The 22,171-nt window shown below is 35.5% G+C and overlaps 1 protein-coding gene and 1 non-coding gene across 2 annotated transcripts; both read right to left on the bottom strand.

Annotated features, from left to right (window-relative positions):
- Positions 1-1,589: 1,589 nt before the first annotated feature.
- Positions 1,590-22,028, bottom strand: TMEM167A (transmembrane protein 167A). The gene is made up of 4 exons (XM_039241044.1): positions 21,955-22,028; positions 12,221-12,330; positions 7,323-7,357; positions 1,590-1,740 (listed from the first exon to the last, which is right to left on the bottom strand). The coding sequence occupies exons 1-4, from the start codon at positions 21,955-21,957 to the stop codon at positions 1,670-1,672; spliced, it is 219 nt and encodes a 72-aa protein (XP_039096975.1). The 5' UTR covers positions 21,958-22,028; the 3' UTR covers positions 1,590-1,669.
- Positions 9,728-9,862, bottom strand: LOC120237671. Its single transcript, XR_005530014.1, has one exon. It is a non-coding gene; the product is annotated as a small nucleolar RNA U109 (small nucleolar RNA).
- Positions 22,029-22,171: the final 143 nt, after the last annotated feature.

Here is a 22,171-nt window from a genome sequence, read left to right as displayed (position 1 = left end):
AGAGTTGGACAACAGATGGCCACTCAGGAACCAGACCCAGAAAGGTGACTTGCTCTGCATGTACCTGCTCATAAGGGTCCTATTTTTAGGATACCCTGAAAATTCTTGACCTAACGCAAAGCCCAAGAGACAGTTCAGAGTATACACCATGACCATAGCCTGATTCCTGGTCTAAAGCAAAATGTATAACTTTTTACCAGTTAATTAGGCCAAAACTGTAAAATAAATATACTGATAGCCTACAGCAGCTTTTACCTTTTGCGAAAAAAGCAGACAATGCACAATAAGCTTTTCTTATACGTTTCCCAGAATTCTTTTCAAGTACTTTAAAGTGGTCTTTAAAAGAGATGGCTTTTAATTCCATACTTTGTTTCTGCAGAAAGAGCTATCAGCAGACTCATTTTCAAAAAAATTCTGAATATTTTTTTCTTAAAAAGAGAAAAGGGAATTAATAGCCAAGGGTAATATCTAATCAGTATTACCTAGGATGGGCAAATTTTGGCAAAGATATTTAAGTTCCCCCTAGCTTTGAAATTCTAACAGAATTTTAGTTTAAGCCTTAAAAAATGGTAACTATAACCTTGTAACTGCTCTACTGCATAATGCATATGTCATATTCCAAGTGTTTCTCTTGCTTTGATGAAGGCGACTGAAGGTCTTTATTATCAAAATTCAAAGACACTTATGCCAAGGTACACAGATAAGGAGATTTGAAAACTGTTTACCATCACCTACTGAATTACATAGTAGGTTCCAGTTCAAGTTGACAACAAAAAGTAAACTAGATTTAAAGTGCTGTATTTAAAAACAAACAAAATGATACAGTTTGCATTTTGGGGCAATTAAAATTGGAGACCTGACACTTAAAAAGAATGAAAGACACATACAGGATTATCTTTCTGAATTGTTCTATTTTGCTCTTTTCACTCTAAGAATGTAGTCTTAATTCAGAAAATGAGAGCAGTCAATTTATTCATAAGATATTTATCCATACTTATTTCAGAGGCTACCGGACTAGTCAGCTATCCTAAACTTTTATGTTAAATATGGTCATTTTCCCAATATTGTTCTTAAGTCACATCTCACTTGCCTTCTTCCTTAAGAAGTGCACAGGCTTGTTTTAAATAGCTGAAACACATGTAGCACACTACAGACTTTGCTTAGAGGTACTCTGTTAATGCTCTGGTGTGGCCAGAGGAAAAGCAAGCATTATTAAATATGAATGCAATCCTTATCAACACAAATTGAACCTTTTTTTTCTCAATAAAAAAAGGTAGCCCAGAAAAATGTCTGATTCTATAAAGACTTATCATTTCCAAATCACAGTGAAATGAAGTGGAGTAATTTAACAATTTTGTTTTCTATTCTGTGTCTTAGAGACACCTCACTAAAAATTGGTATCTGACATAACAGAATAATATTTGCAGAATGTAATATCGTAGTGACAGTACTGAGATTGATTGTTACAGACATATTAAACTCTGAGTATTCAATGGTTACATCCTATTTATATAGAACATTGGTCCAATAACAAAAATAGAGAACAGCAGCTGCAAATTTATCTCATTCAATGTTCAATGAATGTTAACCATTCATTCCATTATTTTCTGTAGATAAGTCCTTTTTCCATATTGAAATCTGATGGCAATTAAATTGATATTTTCCCAAGCTACTGTATGAAGAGAATGCTGAAGGCCATCACTATACAGCATACTGCAACGTAAGGACTCTTCCGTTCACCTGTTGAAAAGAAGGGAGATATTCATGTTGATTCACTGAGTAGTCAACATGGATATGGTAATGTTATTACTTATTATGGGAGAGGGATATATAAGAATCAGATAAATTTTTGCCCTAGGAGGCCCACGCATTTGGAGGGATGACCAAAACAAGAACTAGATGTAACATAAAAGCATGTATAATACAGAATGAGCTAAATTATAGGGATTTATTTCTAAGACCAACTCCTTTCATGTGTTTAGAAAACCCTAAATGTGCCATACATACGTAAACTCAGATACTGAAAAATACAACACAGCATGTAGGACAGAGATCCAACAGAAACTATCTCAACTCAATTAAGGCCCCCAAAAAATGGCTTATATTTTTGTTTTAAAAAGGGAAATTTCTACCTATAAAATGACACACAATTTTCAGCTATATATTTTTTTGCTTGATAGGTAGAAATTTAGGACACTAAGAAGGGGAAAAATAAGCATTCATAGATGAAAATAAGAGTGATCAGAAAACTTCATTTAAAAAAGCAGACATAAAATACAAACCAAGAAAGAGACTAAAGTCTCTTTCAGAGACTGATTTTTACAGAGAACTGATTTTTACTAGAAAGGAAGTGAGCAAGGAATGGGTGAAATAGGTGATGGGGATTAAGGAGGCCACTTGTTGTGATGAGCATTGGGTGATGTACAGAAGTGCTGAATCATCACACTGCATACCTGAAACTACTATAAACTGTATATTAACTGGAATTTAAATAAAAGCTTTAAAAAGAAAAGGATATTTAAAAAATGTAACTAGCTAAAAAAAAAGGATATAAAATGCTTCATGAAGAAACATTTTATTTTTATTTATTTATTTTTTTTGTTTTTGTTTTATTTATTTCTGAGAGAGAGAGAGACAGCATGAACAGGGAGGGTCAGAAAGAGAGGGATATACAGAATCCAAACAGGCTCCAGGCTCTGAGCTGTCAGCACAGGGCCCGATGTGGAGTTTGAACCCATGAACTGTAAGATCATGACCTGAGCCAAAGTCGGATGCTTAACCGACTGAGCCACCCAGACGCCCCCATGAAGAAACATTTTAGAAAAAACTATTTCTGAGATGGATTTCATATGAAATGTTTTATAGTATAATAACTCTTGGGTTAGAAATGTAGAACTTAGGGGCGCCCGGGTGGCTTAGTCGGTTAAGCATCTGACTTTTGCTCAGGTCATGATCTCGAGGTTCGTGGGTTCGAGCCCTGCGTCGGGCTCTGTGCTGACTGCCAGCTCAGAGCCTGGACCCTGTTTCAGAGTCTGTCACTCCCTCTCTCACTGACCCTCCCCTGCTCATGCTGTCTCTCTCTCTCTTAGAAATAAATAAAACATTAAAAAAAAAAAAAAAAAAGAAATGTAGAACTTAAAATAACCACTTTTATAGGAGTCAATTCTCACATGTGTTTAAAAGGTGTTTATATTTGGAGACCTTCCTTCGCATGAAGCAGAATGGAGATGGCTTGTGAAACTGTCTTGCAAACAGATTAGAGATCCTGTGATTGTGAGTTATCCCAACCTCATCTTGTTCTTTCTGGTTTCTTCATTAATTGAATGGGTATACAATTCCACAAAGCACCAGGCATTTATGCTGCTCTGAGGGTACACAAGGAAGGAAGAGGGAGTGACATGCTATTTCTAGAAATAACCATGGGCATATCCCTGGTGTCCTGTAGTAGAGGCTATTTATGCTCCCCTCACATGTGTTTTTCTACGGTGTTTAAAAATCAGATCCCTCCCAGTAATAAGTTCCTTTTGTAAGGAACTATTTCATTTGGTAAGTTTAGTTAACTACTTCTGGAAAATGTCAGTCTTGATCATTCTAATCAACTAAAATCCTCAAGGTCATTTTCATTTTCGGAGCTTCTTCAAAGAGCTCACAGGCATCTTGTTATTAATTTTATATCTTGCTGTTTGCTCAGTGACCATACTCATAGAAGGTATTACACACATACAAATAAAAGAAACATTTGGTGGTTTTCTATCCAGAGACATTTAGTGGACTGCTTTCTCTAAAAGAAATTCTAAAAAGTGAGACAACAGAATTTTCATAATGCTACTCTCAACTGAGAAAAAAAAATAACTTGGGACATCATTTTTAAGCAATGTCAATCTTTTGGGGCAACACCAGACATAATTTTCAAGTGGATTTCATAAGGAAGCCACTCATTCTAAGTAACGTTAGATACTCTTATTGTCTAATATAGTCTTATTAAACACCTAAAAGGAGAAATTAGTATTGTCCTGAATTTTCCATCTGCTGCAGATTAATTTTTGAGGAAGTTCTTCTCTTCCTCATCTTCCAACTCAGAATGCTGTAATTTACATATGGGTTTCATTTTCCTGTTTTTAATTTTCTTAAAAGAGATTGCCATGTGGTAGAGCTAAACATCTTTGGTTGAACTTGGGTAAGACTGTTACTTCTCTTCTGGTCTTAGGTCTGTCTAAGTGAATGTGAAACAGTTGCTGTACCGTGATGTGTAACATGATAAGATGATTTCGCTGGGCCTTTTCCCATTAAAATTGCATCCTTTCTTGGTGGATATATTCTGTGTCAAGATAAGAGAGGAGCGTATCAGCATTAACATTTTCTGAGCCATTTTACCAAAATGAAAGCTAATATTTACAGATAATTGGCAAGAAATGAATAGTTTAACTGAACCATTTAATCTATGGCACTCATACAGTCAAGAGAAACAATGAGGGGTGCCTGGGTGGCTCAGTTGGTTAAGCATCCAACTTCGGCTCAGGTCAAGATCTCACGGTTTGTGGGTTCGAGCCCCACATCGGGCTCTGTGCTAACAGCCAGCTCAGAGCTTGGAGACTGCTTCAGATTCTGTATCTCCCTCTCTTTCTAACCCTTCCCTGCTCATGCTGTCTCTCTCTCTTTCTCTCTCAGAAATAAATAAAACACTAAAAAATTTTAAAAAAAAAAAGGGAGAAACAATGAAAACACTAACTGACCAAGCAAAAAGAAAAGGCAGTTTATAATCAGACAGCAAAAACAGATGATACTGAAGGAGATCATCATGAAAGCTACAAACTAGACACCTTAAATTTTCACCTACACTTCTAAGTAACCATTGTGAAAAGCGTCACCTTGGTTGGCTACTGAATGAAGCTGTACAGATTTTCTAATTTATTATGTAAAATGGATTTTAAATATCTTAATAATTTAAAACACCTTTAAAAACTTTTATTCATGACACAGCAACTTCATACAATTGAGGTGAAAGCTCTGACTCCTCACATCAGACTGTTTATATTCTACCAGTGAACAATGAGTGTTACTCTAACACAGAGACTCTTACTTTATTAGGACAGTCTTGATCTTTCATTATGTTCTCTCTTCCACAGTTTCCTTGAGGGTTTCTTTCCACTCTGTCCTTGACAATATTATTTCTTTTCCTGGGTGACTTGGCTTTGAAACAAGTACTTTAGTTTACATATATTTACATTTACTATGATCTATCAGCATTAGCCATCAAGAGTACTCTACTCTTTATCTCTCCCTTCTTTGTTATTTTTCAAGTGATTAAGATTTCCACTGTTATTTCAGGCTTTGCAGCTGTTGAGTGGGACTAGATAGGAGGTAAGGCTGCACCACAAATCTCTGCAAATCTAGGTTGGGCCCTCTCAACTCTGGCACTCTTTTGACATTTTGGGTCAGTTCTCTGTGAGGGGCTGTTCAGTGCATTGTAGGATGTTTAGCAAAATCCATAACCTATATTGAGTACGTGTTATGTATTCAGTTACGACAACCAAAAATGTCTCCAGACAAGATTAAATGTCCTAATAACCACTTAGCTAGGCTATATCTGTGCTTTACCTCTCTAAAGTCAATGAACTAGAGAAGGGATTCTCACGTCTATCACCCTAAGAGATCATAAAGTATGACAAAGAACACTGAAGAAGGACAGTTTAACATGTTAAAAGCACAGTGAATTCTCAAAAAGATGTCTGCTTCAGTGGTCAATACATTAGAATGAGGGCCTTGAAGTAGGTAGTTTTCGGTGACTCTTTATACTCTAGTGTCATTTTCCAGAAAGAAATCCGAAAGGTCAAGGAATCTTATAATCTCATCATAACAGATTTTTAAAAGGACTTCCATATAATTTAGTATGACGCTTACAAGTTCTCCTGTTAATGGGTCTTGCCTTGATCACTAAAAGCTCAAGGGAAGAAAACTTGCTCTCTCATAATTATTTATTTCAATGGTTAACAACATATGAATATTAGAAAATGCTAAAGAATTAGAAACTCTCACAATTAATTTTCAGGTATAACCTTAGCTGAGACTAGGTTATACCTGTAAAAACTTCTGATATATTATACCAATTCTCAGGTCTTCTTTAGAAAAATGTCTAAATATTATAAGAACTTTGGTTTGCAGTTTTCAATCTTTAATCAATTTTGTTTCCTGTTATGGACGATCTTCTAAATTTTCCACATCTCTGAGAAGTAAATCCAAAATAAAACCCAATACTCTAAATGGAACACATATTATGTAAGGGAGATGATTCCTATTTTCTCCTCCTATCCAAAGTGACTTGTTGGGGTAATTCAGGCTATTATCAGACTGGCTAACTAGACTAAATATCAAATGTAGAAAAACTTTTCTTTAAAGTCTCATAACTTTATAAAAGAAAAAAAGTGGTTATATACAAATTAAATATTGGAAGAATACCAAAATCAAACTTTTTTTTGAGGGAGTCATGTAAATAATTCCAGAGAGGAGAAGAAATATTAATTTTCAATACAAGTGGAACAAGTACAAATGCTCTAACATGCTTTTATGGAACCAGCTATGCTAAGAAGGGTATACTCTATTATTCAAGAATACTGGTGAATTATATCAGTACAATACATTCTAATTCATTTACCTACCAATCATTTAGAGTCTACTATGAGCTGGGCACTGTGTTAAATGTTATATACACATAGGGATCAGACAAGTATTCATTATTATCTAAACGTAAACACACAAAAACATAACTAATTTTATTATGAAAAGTTAGAAGATGATCACATTTAACTTTAAACAGAACAAAACTCAGCTATGAAAACAGGTGAAACACTTAATGCTTTCTAAAAACAACATATAACATTCTGGGACTTAGCATAGGGCAATAAAATGATTATGTTTAGACAGTTGGTTAGCAAGCCGGCTTTTCATTAGATGGGAAATTCATCCTTAGTTATCAAAATAGCACAAATTATACAGAGCAGCATATTGTATACTATAAGCATGTGTGCATAAAACTATAAACATTTGTCTGAAATCTCAACACCAGGAAAAGCACAGTATTTGATATGTGAATTAGATTTTTCTTGTATTTTCCATCTCTCTGCTTATGAAGTATTATGAGGTATCCATCATGTCTAGTTTTATACAAGGAAAAGTATGGTAGGACTCTACAAACTTTTACAAAAATGCACAAAACTGAGAATCCTACAGCTTTACAACTGACATTTGATTTATGTGAATACGGCTTAAGTAAATTGTCTAATAACTTAGAGCTGATGATGTAGAAGTTATAGAAAGACACTTACCAATTCTGGCGCACTTCCAAAATATACCCAACAATCTGCATAGAATAAAAAGGAAAGAGTAGCTATTGATTACTGGGAAAAGTAAACCATTCTCTCAGGATCATACAGAGAATTCATTACACACTGGCATTTTCTCTTTTGATACTTTGCTTCAAAACTGAAATTTATTTGATATTGAGCCACCAGATGGGCCACCATCTTTGTACCAAAGTAGGACAAAGGAGCTTATCAACTGTTAGTGTACATAAACGGTTACAAACTGGAATATATGCGGTGTCTTAGCTTAAATCCACAGTAAATTAATATGACTGGCAAAAATTTGCACAGGGCTTTTTACTGTAGAATTAATTCAATCAACTTCAATTGCTTTACTTTTAAAAGCAGAAAATATATACGCCAATTTATATCAACAGTAATTTTGAAAAAAAGGTAAACGAACACGGTTTGGTAGTATTCTGACGTTAAAAATAAAACTCTCACACTACAGAAATTACTTTTTACAAAATGTTTTTCTATATTTAAATGATCTATAGCCATGAACTCCAATGATAGAATTTACATAGCTATGTCATTCAAAAGAGAATACAAAAATATGTGCCTAAGTTTTCAATAGAAGTACAAAATCCTGCTTTAGGAACACTATATGAGTTAATCAAACATGGCATTTAAAATACATACATTTTGGAAATAAGAATTAGAATGAAAATGTTCATTTCAATTCTATAAATGAATATACTATGACTTGAATACAAATTATATACGTATTTTACTTCTTTGGCATGTATAAAAAGTACTACCTTTAAAAGAAAAACAACGGAGTCATTCAATGAATAGAGGTAACTAAAAGATACACAAACATTGTAGATAATTATTTTGTTGCTTTGACAAAGAACAGAATTGCAAATAGTATTATACATTGCTAAAAGTCAAGATAGATCAGCACTACTTATTGCAGTGGGTTAGGACTGGTATAACAATTTCATAATACTTAAATTCCAGGGAAATTGATATTATACTCTTTTTGTGCCCAAAGAGATGGCTGGTTGATGGATAATTATATCTGAAGGATTAAGACTGAAAGAAGATACTGGTTCAAGTAAGTTCTATGGGCATTCCTCCTGTGAAGGATAACTTCCTGACCTCAAAGCAAATGTCTCTTAGCTCAGATGATATGAAATGGGCAAAAATAGAAGTTTATTTTGAAGGATGGATACTCTGACAGGTGAAGCAACTTTCCTAGAGGAATAAAAGAACAAAAATCAAACATATTCTTGAAAAGAATGTAGAATAATATAAGAGCCACACTGTGCTGAAGTTTAGTTCAAACTGATTGGTTGTATTAACTGTGAGCAAGTTATTTTCTCATTAATAGCACACACCCTCATATGGTTGTTATAAGGATTAAATGAGTTATTACACAGAAAGTCTTCAGAATAGTGACTAATATGTGCTGTCTTCAGTAAAACACAGGTTCAAGGCACATGTGATAGTAACTTCAGATATCACTTAAAATTGGTTTAGGTTTCATCCAAAAATGGAAGTTAGTGACATGCAATGCCATGGTTCTTCAATTGTAAAAATCTACTGACTATAACCTGCACCATGGATTTAAAGCTACTTTGGCTGAGAGACTGAGAGGCAGGACACCCGGAAGCTCCTGCACGGGAAGCTTACAGCCCAAAGAACATAGTCTAGAATCCTTTGGTCACAATCACAGTGATCTCAGGTTTGATAACCTGGAAATAATCCACTCAAAGCATCAGTAAGAAATTGTGGTGACACAGCATATTAAAAGCTATGTAAATGAAAAAATTTATTTAACTTGGGCAACTTAGAGATTTAGTAGTACCACTCTGGCCTTTCCCATATATTTTCCTACCTAGACATATTTCTGTAATATGCTATTATTTATTCATTAATAAATAAGTGCTATTTATTTAACACAGACACTTTATTAGTTAGTAGAAACCAATAAAATTATGCTGCTTAGTTTCTATGGCTGATAAAACTAATCAAGTCTATGATAATAGGCAATGAGGCAAAGTAGCAATCTTTTATTGTTGCTTTTTAGTTCTGTATTATTTGAGGCAGTAAAAAATTAGATTATTTTCAACAGTGGAGTCATCAAGAACCTGTTTTATCCAACTGGTCTATACATCTTTACTTAAAACATGGAATACTCACTATAATGTAAGGCAGTTTACTATGAATATCATAAAAACATGTACTGTAACAGAAGGACAATGGCCTGTAAAACTTTCTCCTAGAGAAAATATTTCTTATATACAAGTCAAAATAAAATGGAAGAAACAGAAACAAAAGTTTTTTTAAAAAAGCCTTTAACAGCTAAATGGGTCAGTATATGCTTTACAATACACATAGAGGCATGCTGTTTCTTCGGTCTTACATGTAGGAGAAATATACTACTACTCAGCCTCTACTGTAAGGCTGGCAGCCCTGAGAACTCCTTTTTCAATGTAGCATGTAATGGATGTCTTCCTGCTCCCAAAGGAATGAGCAGCAGACATTTCCACATGCCATCTACTTTCTTCATAACTGTATTGGAAAGCATAAATGTTGTGATTATTTTTTAATGAAATCCTATGATTATTGTTTTATTTTTAGAGAAACAGAGTGCAAATGAGCAGGGGAGAGGGATAGAGGAAGAAAGAGAATCTTAAGCAGGCTCCACAGTAGAGCCTTACATGGGGCTTAATCCCAAGATCCTGGGATCATGACGTGAGCGGAAATCAAGAGTTGGATTCTCAACCAACCGAACCACTCAGGTGCTGCACTATGTTATTATTTTTTAGTGAAATAAACAGTTAAATACCTTATTAGGTAGGTGTTATGTGTTATATTACAATAGCAAGGAACAGATCAATGAGAAAGTTCACTGGTTTCTACCATATGCTTTAAGTTAATCATCAGGGGAGGAAAGGCTTCATGCACAACTAAGCAACACATGAGATTATATAATTTAACAAAGTACTATATAATTTCAACAAGTGGACAAAGTATTAAATTGAATAAAGACTTAGCACACAGGACTTCAGAGAAAAAAAAGGTAGAGTGAAGAGAAATCAGTTTCTATGAAGGAAGAGGTGCACTATCATAAAAACTGATGGACAAATAACCTCAGTAGGTAAAATAATAATCCTTCAGGCCAAAAGCAACCGATTATCAGTTTCTTGGAACAGGATTATGGGATTTTCAATATTCAAAACTGATTAGAGCTTTTATTTATTCCTTTACACATGTCTGAACAACTCTAGGAAATAAAAAGAAAGAAATGGTAACAAAAGCCAAATAATTTAGATAATGAAATGTTTGGATACATGCTAATTATGACCTTAAAGACAGAATGGAAGTGAAGAAAAGAGAAGCAGAAATTATTACTTTCACAGTTTAATATCTACCACCTTGCCTCTTGTTAGGAGATTTTTATTAATGAAATGGCAAAATTTGACTTTGCAGGATCCTACTCTGGCCTAATACAGCTCTGGAGACCATTATTCCTATGTGAAATATTCTTTCACCTTTTGTTCTTAAAATGATTAAGCAGATACAGGCTCTTATTATGAAAGGAATGAGTTTGAGCCCCATGTCAGGCTCTGTGCTGGCAGCATGGAACCTACTCGGGATCTATTCCCTCTCTCCCCCTCTCTCTCAAAATAAAGTAAAAAAAAAAAAAAAAAAAAAGGATTCACACAAGTATTCATAAAATTAATAGATATGCAAGGCAAAGAAGTTTGCATAGCTTCCACCACATGGTCTGATTTTTTATGTACTCTTCCTTTTAGTTTAATTAAACATGTATTTCTGTATTATGTTTTTTTCTTTTGTAAAGTTTACTTACTTGAGAGAGAGAAAGAAAGAGAATCCCAAGCAGGCTCCATGCCGTGAGCATGAAACACACATCAGATTGGATCTCAGGAATGGGAGCTCATGACCTGAGCCAAAATCAAGAGTTGGTTGCTTTAAATGACTGAGCCACCCAGGTGCCCCACATTTCTGTATTATGAATATGGCACTTAAAAATTTTAATTCTGTGTTATCATATTAAGCTCAAATATTTTCAAGGTGTGAACATATAATAAAAGGGATATAACATGCCCAAAACTTAATTTTTATTACTGTGTTGAGTAAGCTATGTAAATTTCTCCAAAGATGTTTGCTTTTTGATACTGACAGGGAGCTCATATGATTAGAGCAGTCTTGGACTGGAGAGGGAATGACTACATTCTTATTTGTATGGACACAGTGCTTACAAACTATCTAATGCTTCAAAAACAACTTTCTTTTTTAAATAACCAACTTTACCAATTATTCCATAAAAAGGAAGGCAAAATACTGTCTTTCAAAGCACTAAACTGTACTTCTCATCCCAGAAAAAAAAAGTCTATTTTTTTAAATATACTTTTTTTTTAAGTTGAACACATTTCAGGTTATTTCTAGTATTTATCTTTTTATTTAGTAAGATTCTGTGAATAGAAAGTTTTCAGGTTCTTAAAAATATATTTTGTTAAAGTTTATTTATTTTGAGAGCGAGAGAGAGAGAGAGGAAAAAAAACTTGAGGAGGGGAGAGGCAGAGAGAGAGAGAATCTCAAGCAGGCCCTGCACCGTCAATGTGGCACCTGGGTTGGGGTTCGAACCCATGAACCACGGCATCATGACCTGAGTCGGAACCAAGAGTTGGGCACTTAACCAACTGGGCCACCCAGACATCCTCAAACTTTTCAGGTTTTGAAAAACAGAAGGAGAAAATAATGTAAAAAGTTATTATTATAAAAATAATCTATATATAGAAATTAAGTTATTTAATGACTTTTATGGTAATTTGCACTCAATGTCTATAAGAACTAATATAGGTGATTGGATATCATTAGTAACATACCCAGTTTTATTTCTGTCCAGGAGGCTGGGTGCCAAGGATCGGATATAAGCACAGGTACATATAAGCAGCAAGATTACAGTCAACAGACTCTGAAAATTGAAAATGGCAGACTAAAAAGAGAAAAAGAAAAATTAATATCACAAGAAAAACCGCATAGGTAAAAAATGCCAGACAATTCCATATTAAGAATCATAGATTTGTTCAAAAAGGCAAACAGAATGGCCTGTCTGAGAATACTTAAAACCCAAAATCATAAGGTATTCCGAGAGTGTACTTTCCACTCCATTCTTTGGCCTACGGAATGGAGAAGATGCAACAAAAATTCTAAATTCAAGAATTTGAAAACACTACCAAAAATGTCATGAATCCAAAATAGCTCACCAAAACTGAATCATTATGTAATTAAATACAGATATTCTAGGAACCGAGGCAGTATGGAGTCTCCATGCTCTCTGCCTATAGTGGGCGTAGGACTTCAGCTGAATCATTAACCTAAGTCTCTGTTTCACATCTTGGTGGAGAGTGGATATAGACTAAATGTTGCCTAAGTTTCTTTCAATTCTGAAATTCTTTTAGAATAAGAATGCTTTAAATTTAAGCAGTCATGTTCCATGCATTGACTAATTCTAAGCTATTAGGTTTTGGTGAAAGAAAACCACTTGCTCTTTCATTGTTGGTTCTTTAAAAGTTACTGAAAAAATTTAACAAAAGCATGACTGGAAATCATAGTTTTTCAGTCAAAGTAAAATGGAGATGAACTTAGTCTACTTAAGTTCAGCTCAAGCATCATCTTTTCCAGGAAGTTTCCTTGAACCCATCTGCCTCCCCTCTCATATTTCATAAAAAAATCCTCTCCTTTCTGTTCCCACACAGACTGGCATGCATTTTATAATACTCGTCCCTGAAAGTGGACATTGCCTTATCAGGCTCTGATCTCCAGCACCTGACCAGGCACCTACCACAAAGCAGACCAAGAAGTAATGGATGAACAAATAAAATAAATTTCTGGAAGTGCAAAATACCACTATATATATAATGAAGAAAAATTATTTCCATTTTATACAAGTAGATAAAATATATCAATATCACAGTAGCTAGCAATAGGCTTAATTAAGTAAACCCAGAGGCACCTCCCATAATGTCAGAAGTTACACAAAGAATAAGAGTTATAAAAATTTTTTTTGAGAAAGGCAAAATTGCTACTTGCAAATGTGAAGTGCTACGTGAAAAGCCCAAAAGAATCTAGTAAAAAATAATTACAGACAATAAGGGAATTGGGTATGGCTGGGTACACAACGAAAATATTTAAATCAGTAGCTTCATGATTGTCTTGCCAACTGGTTGAAAGACATGATGGAAAAACAGTCTCTATTTGTAATACCAACTAGAACAAAAACCTGAAATATTTATGAATAAGCTTAACAAAAAATGCAGTACTGGCATTAAAGAACAAAACTGACAAAACTTTTAAACATACTGAAAAAAAATAAATGTAGAATGGAGTGGTATATGAGGTTATTACATTGGAAGGTAGCATCATAAAGCTAATCTGTAAGTTAAAAGTGAACTCAACACCAACCAGTTATTTTCAAAATAGACAACTGATCTTTGAAGTTCATATGAAAAAATAAGCAAGAATGTCCAGAATCCTAAAACAAAAGCTGGACATGTCAGAAGCTGTCAATATTTTTAACCTCTTTATATTTTTATGACACATATTTATAAACTATTCAAAACATTAAGAAAATTACATGTCATTTACCAATATTCTTAAGGACAAAAAATGCCAAACAGTGGGGAAAACAGTATAAAAATTCCACAATCAGTATATCTTTAGCCATATAAACCTTTATACAAGCAAGAGGGGAGAATGTAGTGATTATCTGTGGAAGGTGTTTAACCCAATTCTCAACTTTTCTGGATTTCTCAGATTTTCTAAGTCTTATTTTTACGGTCTGAAAAAGAAAAAAAATGACTTGATTACTATTTTAATAGTTTTGTTTGCAAATCATTTCTTCATGGATACACAAAGGATAAAGTTTAATATGGCTTGGTGTTTTATTGAACTGAATTTTAATTTTGCAACTGTGAAAACAAGTGACAAAAATTTTATCACTTAAATCAATGAATGAACTCTAAAGATAAATTCTATATAGAAAACACAGTATTTCACAATGCTTATTTTTCAAAGACCATATTTTGAACATGTATTATGTATTTATTGATAGAGTAATTGATAACCTCATGAAATATAAAGCACCGATTTCTTTCCAGCCACCATAACTAAATATGTATTTAGTATCTACTGTGTCTGGGGCATGAGGCTAGACACAGGATTAAAACAGACAGCAGGATTCCTTCCCTCCAGGCATTTACAGCTAATAATTGATATTCACTGAGAGCTTCTTTTGGATTATCTTATTTATCCTGGTATATTTGAGGTAGGTGCTACTAATACCTTTATTTTATACACGAGACAACTGAGGCACACAACATTTGTAATCAAGTTAGAACAGAGCATGTATTTTAACAAGCAACTCCTTGTAACATCTAAGTGGTTACTAAGCCATGGGGACAAAAAAATGCTGTTTTCATACAGAAAAGGAAGAGCTTCAAGGAGAAAGCAAGGACTGAGTCAAACCATAAAAGGGCACAATTAGACTGTGCAAATAGAGAGCAGGCTCCAGAAGAGACAAAAGCATGGAAAACATCCCCACAGAATCGAGAACTTGCATGTTCAGGGAATAATGAGCAGGCTTACTGTATTAAGCAAAGGACCTATGCAGTAAAATAGTTGGAAAATCAATTTGCCAAGTAGGTTTATTGTGTTCCTCATGGATTATCTAAATCTCACAATTTTGCAATGTGTACGTTTTCCTTCCCTAAATGTCTAGTTAAAATGCTTAAATGATATGATGTCTGGGACTGGTTTCTAAATAATCCATTTTGTGTGATGGGAAGTATGCAGTTGGTGATGAAATACTGAGTATATAAGGTTTCATTATACTCTTCTTTCTACCTGTGTATGTTTGAATTTTTATATAATAAAAGAGCTTAAGAGGCACTTAGAGACATGTCTATTATTAAAGAAGTGGGGTGTGTATGTATACTTTTGTGTGTGAAACCATTTATAAATGAGAACCAGTTACATGTGTGCAATATATAATACAGACAACTTTGTTTCTAGGGTTTATATACCCTAAGATGTAAACAAATAATCTTAGGTGGTATATAGTCTTTGAGATGTACTCAGACTCTAACCACAACAGAATGTTTCAAACCTACAGGCATTAGCCTACCACTGCTTACTGTAGCTAAGCATTCTTTTTAAAGCTTAGTATCTGTTGTCTACTGATATAAAATTTTAGTCTCAGGTTTAAAGGAAACAGATGTTTCGTAGAAAAGTAATTAGTATCTCAGTAGAAAAATGTTATTAAAAAGGAAGAAGCTAAGATTACAAAATAGAGGAAAACAAGATTTAAAAAAAAGGTGATAAGGGAAGTAAAGTTATTTACTGTGTTTAATTTTTTTCAGATCATGACATCTTTTTCAGATGTTCTGTTTTTTGTTTGTTTGTTTTTTTTAATTTTTTTAAGGTGCTCTGTGTTTTTGCAGACTATTTTTGCCTTCCTGGTGAACTGACTCAAATTTCTGGTTTCAACTTGAGTCACCTCCTCTGTGAGGCCTTCCCTGTCCCCACTTTCTACACCAAGCAGGGTTGAGATCATTGTGCAGGTGTGTATACATGATAGCACCCATCAAACTGTAATGGCCTCCTGTATTTTATTGAGGTTCTTATCAACCCTCTGTGACTATTAAATAAAATAGTGCACAGAAATCACTGACAAACTTGAATGAACACTGAATGAACTTGAAAACAACTGCAAATAATGAACATTTTAACAACAAATTCAAGAGCATACAAGTAACAACGTATGCTATTAAAAAGGTATATATTAGTTGAGTGTTTTGCTAACTATTCAAGAGAAACTGTTCTTCTGACTCTGCCTAGATGACCGAGTAGGCTAGCTGGTTGGCAGAAAATTCTAAAACGTCAAATAATTATCAAATCTAAGGTTTATTTACCTAATTTTCAGTCAGACAGTATCAGGGAGTTATACAATGGTATGCTTCCCAGTTTAACAAATTTAGCTATCTATTAAACATCAAATAGTTCATATTCCAACCAAGGAAGTTATAAAATAGAACTCATTCCTTTTGGAGGCTCAAGGGAAAAATATCTGTTTTCCGGCCTTTTCCAGTTTCTAGAGGCTGTCTGCAGTTCTTGGCTAGTGACTCCTCATCACGGGGACCTTGACACTTTTGTAACTGGGACCCTGCTTCTTATAAGGAACTTAATAATTAAATTACTCTCCCCCATAATTCTAGATAATCTTCCCATTTGAAAATTTTTAGCTTAATCACATATGCTAGGTCCCTTTTTCCAAGTTAAGATAACATATTTACAAGTTTTGGTTTGTGTTTTTGAAGTGGGGGAGGGCATTTTGTTTACCATACCTAACAAACGCTTTTTATTAAGAGGCATCCAATAACATTCCCTAGACTCGGGGCTACCCGTAACACTCTGTGAAGCACAACCTCAAATAAAATAAGGACAGTAACACTTGGAGTTGTGAACACAGCAGCCTTGCCTTGCCTTTTGACCATTAGTCTCAGAGTTGTGTTCGTTCTTCTAAACAATACAATGGAGATCCTAAACTATTTTTCTCCAAAGGCCCCTTTGATTATCCCTCCCCACTCCAGCCCTATCTACTACTCCCAGCTGATCAGACATTCTGATATGCTTCAGTGATTAATGCTATTGTACTAAATCAAATTATCCAAATGAGAAGGAAATAAACTCAGAGTCACTTTGTATAGTCATTCTGAAGTAAATCACAATTTGTTAACCCATCTGAAATAATGAACATAATTCAGACTTTCATTTGGCCACCACTAACAAAAAAAATTATCAGTGAATAGATGGAGAATGGTTGATGCAAAGCTTAGTGCTAAAACAAAAACTTACTTGTGATGTTAACACATCTTTTAAAACCTCAAGTCAATTTGAAAATTAAGAAATATTTATTTCAGATTCAATTTTTATCATTTTATCTATGAAGATACAATTTCTTATTTTCAGTAATTCCCACATATTAAAACTATATTCATTAGGTTTGTATACAAAAACAAGAATCCAGTGTAAGGTTTTCATTTTAGATATGTATATCAGTAGTCTAAGAAACCATCCAAAACATTAGGAACAGAGAGAAAAATAGGGGAAAAGATCCTAGCAGCATAAAGGCACAAAGAAACAAATGAGAAAAACAGCAGAAATATACATATTAATATGCTAAACAGTTCTTTGGTATGCTCTGTGAGTGGTGGCTAACTGTACTTAATCTGCAGAAAAGACTGCCAAAGCCTACAGTATTTTCATTAGTCCTGGATCACTTGAGCTCTGTGTAGCTTATTTATTTATTTTTTCATTATTAAAAACAAATTGTTTAATCAGTTTGTTGATTAAGGGCCTTCCTTATGCATAACACTATCTGGGGTCTTCAAATGTTGATTGCCTCTTATGTGGGAAGTGACTGACATATTAATTCTTCCAGTTTTACTGAAATTCAACTTAAAACTAGAACTGAATACCAAAGACTGAAACTTTTAAAAGTTCAGAATAATAATTTTACTTGTTTTAAATAGTTAACTGCTTTTACACAAAACTAGTGATTTATCCCTCTCCGGAGGTGGAAGGAGTCCCCAGAAATGGAGTCCTAACCTAATTGTGATAAAAATTAAAGTGGGTCAGCATTTTATCATTTACAAATCTAGGTCAGACCAGCATTTTCTAACTAGTTTCTACTTGTAAATTTATAGGTACCACTGTTTGGTCTTAAAATGGAAAACATGGAAATGCAGGAATATATGAAGCCTGTATATAAATATGCAAACACAAGTGACCACAGGTGATTACTAATATTTCCATGAACACACAGAAATATTAACATTTTCTTTTGGTGTTGTTAGCACCTAAGTTCAACTTTTGTTGCTTACTTTAAGGCACCACTGAAACTGTACCAAATATACAAATGATCTTGGTTTCATTTGAAACCAAGAAACCAGGATTGCTGAATGTTTTGATGTTAAATACCAGTCTCTCAACATCAGTGGCTATTAACATTTGGATTATTTAGGAAAGTATCCAAATATTTGTTCTTGGATGAAATGGTCACTTGTACATAGCAGTTGAATTTCACTTGTAAAATGAGCTGGAGTAAATAGACATTTGATCTTACTGGTCTTGTTTCAAATTGTAGAGACAGACCTTTCCTACTTCCGCTTTCCACTTAAAATTAAGAACTTTCATGGCTATGAGGAAAGCTACAGTCCAGAGCAAAAGCACCTTAATTCTGTTCTTCCTTGGCAACAGAGATGGTCATTTGCACTTATTTTCATCTCACTGTCATGGTATCTATAATGCATTTACTGTGTTTATGTTGCTTAGTTTTAGACCAATTTTATGGACACCACAGATCTAAACACAAAGCAACAAGAGGATCAAAGGTGTTAATAGGAGAAACCATACATAAAACTAAGGTAAGTAGTAAACTTAAAAAAGTAAAGCAATTAGTACTTCACATGTTCTTGATAAATAATTTGATAAGACAAAAGTATTCCAAAGGACAGAGTACAAATCCTGTTATGAAGAAAAATGTTGTGACCACGACATCGGAAATACAGCTTGAAGCCTGGCTGTTCGTAAGAATCACTTGGCACTTTTAAAGATTATCAATGCCGAGCAATTTGGACTGAAATGGTTGGGCATCTAATTTCTCAAAGCATTTTCCACTACACACTATTTCTCTTTATCCATCTCAGACAACACATTTGCTTATTTAATAACCTCCTTCAGTGGACTGTGAACTCTCTTAAAGACACTATGCATATTTTACAGGGCTTTGTATCCCCAGACCTGCAACCATTTGAGGAATAACTAACTGCCATTGTGATGTAGATATCAAAAGACCTGGTTCTTTACTTCAGAAACTCCAGCTAGAGGGGGAAGAAATACAGGTCACAAGGTATGCCTTTTTCTGCTATGCTGGAGGGATACTGGAGATATAAACAAAGGGCTATGGATGCCCAAATGGAGAATGAGAGAAGAAAACAGAAGGAGCAGGGAAGGTTTCTTAGGAAAAGATGAAACTTGATATAGATCTTGAAGGATTTAAGAGTTAGGCAGAACAAGGCATTCTGAAGTTCTTAAAAGTATTCATTCATAAGTGATATAATTATCAGACTGTTTATGCTTTTGTTGTAAATAATTACTCCTGATAAACCTTTTATGGCCTTGAAATGCATTTTAAAAATGGATTCATTAAAATACAGTAATTCACATTTATGTCACGATCACAGGGATACCTCACAAATATACAAGTTTAGGTGCAAACTCAAAAAGTAACTTCATTGTTTAGCTCTTCCAACTGCAAGGTACTTTCTTTCTTGAAAATGCTGACATTCTAAGCTCACAGGAACAGAGCAGGAACGAAAACCTAACCAGCAGGCAGTTGTTTCTATTATCCATCCACGTATGACTGGCATACTTGAGAGCAACAAATCACTACGACATACTTTATCTTCCATTATGTTGTTTTCATTACCAACAGCATGAAGATTTCACGGACATTAAAATAAATTTGAGGTCTGGCTCTCCTACCCACTAGGTGTGCAACCCCAGGCACGTCAGTCTCCTTGTGCTTGACTTCCTTCGTCTGTAAACATCTCCTCAGATATTACAGGCTTGAAATAAGACAGTACGTATAAATTGATTTTTTTGAGCAAAGCCTGCCACGCAGAAGTACTAACAGATGCGAGCTATTCTTGTTATTTTTTTTTTTTTTTTAATAAATGTCTTATTTATTTCTAGGAGAGAGAGAGAGACAGTGTGAGCAGGGGAGGGTCAGTGAGAGAGGGAGTCACAGACCAAAACAGGCTCCAGGCTCTGAGCTGGCAGTCAGCACAGAGCCTGACGCGGGGCCGAACCCACGAACCGCGAGATCATGACCTAAGCGAAAGTCGGACGCTTAACCGACTAAGCCACCCAGGCGCCCCATATTCTTACCTCTGAAAAAACAAGTATGGCTAGACAGTTTAAATACTGTTGATCTTAAACACACTGTCATGCTCTTAGCTAGTTCCTAAGACACTGAGATGATAAAATACTAGATCTTTGACTTGTATGAAGAGTAAAATAATTCAACCTTAACATCTATGAAGCTATGCAAGAATTGAGAGTAACAGTCTCTAGAGCCACCTGGCTCATTCAGTAAGAACATGTGACTCTTGCTCTCAGTGTCCTTAGTTCAAGCCCTGCATTGGGGGGTAGAGATTACCTAAAAGAGTGATAATCTTCACTGTTTTTAAATTGAAAAAGGAAGATTTTCTAAGTAACAGTTCACTAATGACACTCTTTAAAAACCAGTGTAGAACAGCCTGGGTGGCTCAGTCGGTTAAGACTCTGACTTGATTTTGGCTCAGGTGATCTCAGGGTTCATGAGTTCATGCTGGAGTCTGGCTCTAAGCTAACGGCACAGAGCTTGCATGGGATTCTCTCTCTCTCTCTGTCTCTCATGCTCTCTAAATAAATAAATAAGCTTAAAAAAAAAAAAGAGCAAGTGTATTTATTCGAAAGCACCACAGGAGGAAAGAAGCTGGAATAAATTCTCGCCTCTGGAACCAATAACCTGTCAGTAAACTGCTGTTTACTCTGAGCTCTGTAAGTAGCTTAGGGAAGACACTGTGATTTATGCCCCATCTACAAAGTAGTTGGAGTAAAGCAAGAAACAATTAATGAATTTTCGATTAAATGTTTAAGGGTTTAGTACTGAATGGGTTTCTGCAGGAACTTCTGGAACCTAAGTTCAGCAAATTTCACCCCGCAATAAACTTTTTTGAGTCATGGTTTCTGTACTATAATCAAAGGCATGCATCCTTTCCCCAGAAATATGCTCATAAATGCAACATTTGGCCTGTGGATTTAATTAAGTGCACCATGAGGGTCTGGTGTAGAAGCGGCTGGCAGCAGCAGGCCCAAACTATCAAAGGAATCTGCAGTCACACAAAATAATATATACAACCTTAAAAAAGTGTGGGGAAGGAGAGTCCCTGGCCAGACACCACCTCGAGTACATTCCTATAAGAAAAACTGCTTCTGCAGAGATCGCCACTCATTACAATCTACACTTAATAAAGTAATATCGTTTAGAGTGAGAGAATGGAGTAGGAGAGTCCTGAAAGGTCACTAACTCAACAGACAAAAATTAAGGTGTGCGAGGCCCGCAGGGGCATTAGAGGACGCGAAACGACAAGCGCGGAAGTCGAGAAGCTCCAGGTCTCCAAGAATAAATGACCACCAAGTCCATTTAAATGACTGGGTTAAGCCAGACCAGCGAAATCCTTTAAACAAGTCAGAAACGTGAACTCTGCGGGAGGGGCTGGGACCTTCGACCCCCGGGGTCTTTCTTGGGCGGTCGGCCCCGGTTCTCCTTGCTGGGCTTGCAGCGGCCACATGGTTCCCGGGCCTTTGCATCTTCCAATCCCCGGCAGAATCAAGCTAGAGATAGAACACCCTGGCCCTCGCACCCAGAGGGGCCGTCCAACCCTCCGGCCCTAGCTCGCGCCCGCGGCCCCTTCACAAAGTTCAGCTGCGACCCCACAGCCCCAATTCTTACCATAGTGAGGCCGGCGAAGCCCCAGCCACATCACCCTTCCGGGCGCAGGGCGGAAGAGGCGTGCACACCCTTCCTGCCCTTCTCGTTCCCTCCCTGCGTTCGGTTGGGCCTGTCAGGGCACCTCCTCCTGAGCCGCGCGACTTCGACACTAGGATAGGTTCCCCGCAACCGGAAGAGGCAGGAGCTAAAACACGTCATGCGCCTCTGCGGAAGTGGA

This window comes from Hyaena hyaena, unplaced genomic scaffold (assembly GCF_003009895.1).
Source record: "Hyaena hyaena isolate Hyena2069 unplaced genomic scaffold, ASM300989v1 scaffold_188, whole genome shotgun sequence".
NCBI lineage: Eukaryota > Metazoa > Chordata > Mammalia > Carnivora > Hyaenidae > Hyaena > Hyaena hyaena.
Note: the sequence above shows the minus strand (reverse complement) of the source record. Positions and strands in the feature narration are given on the sequence as shown.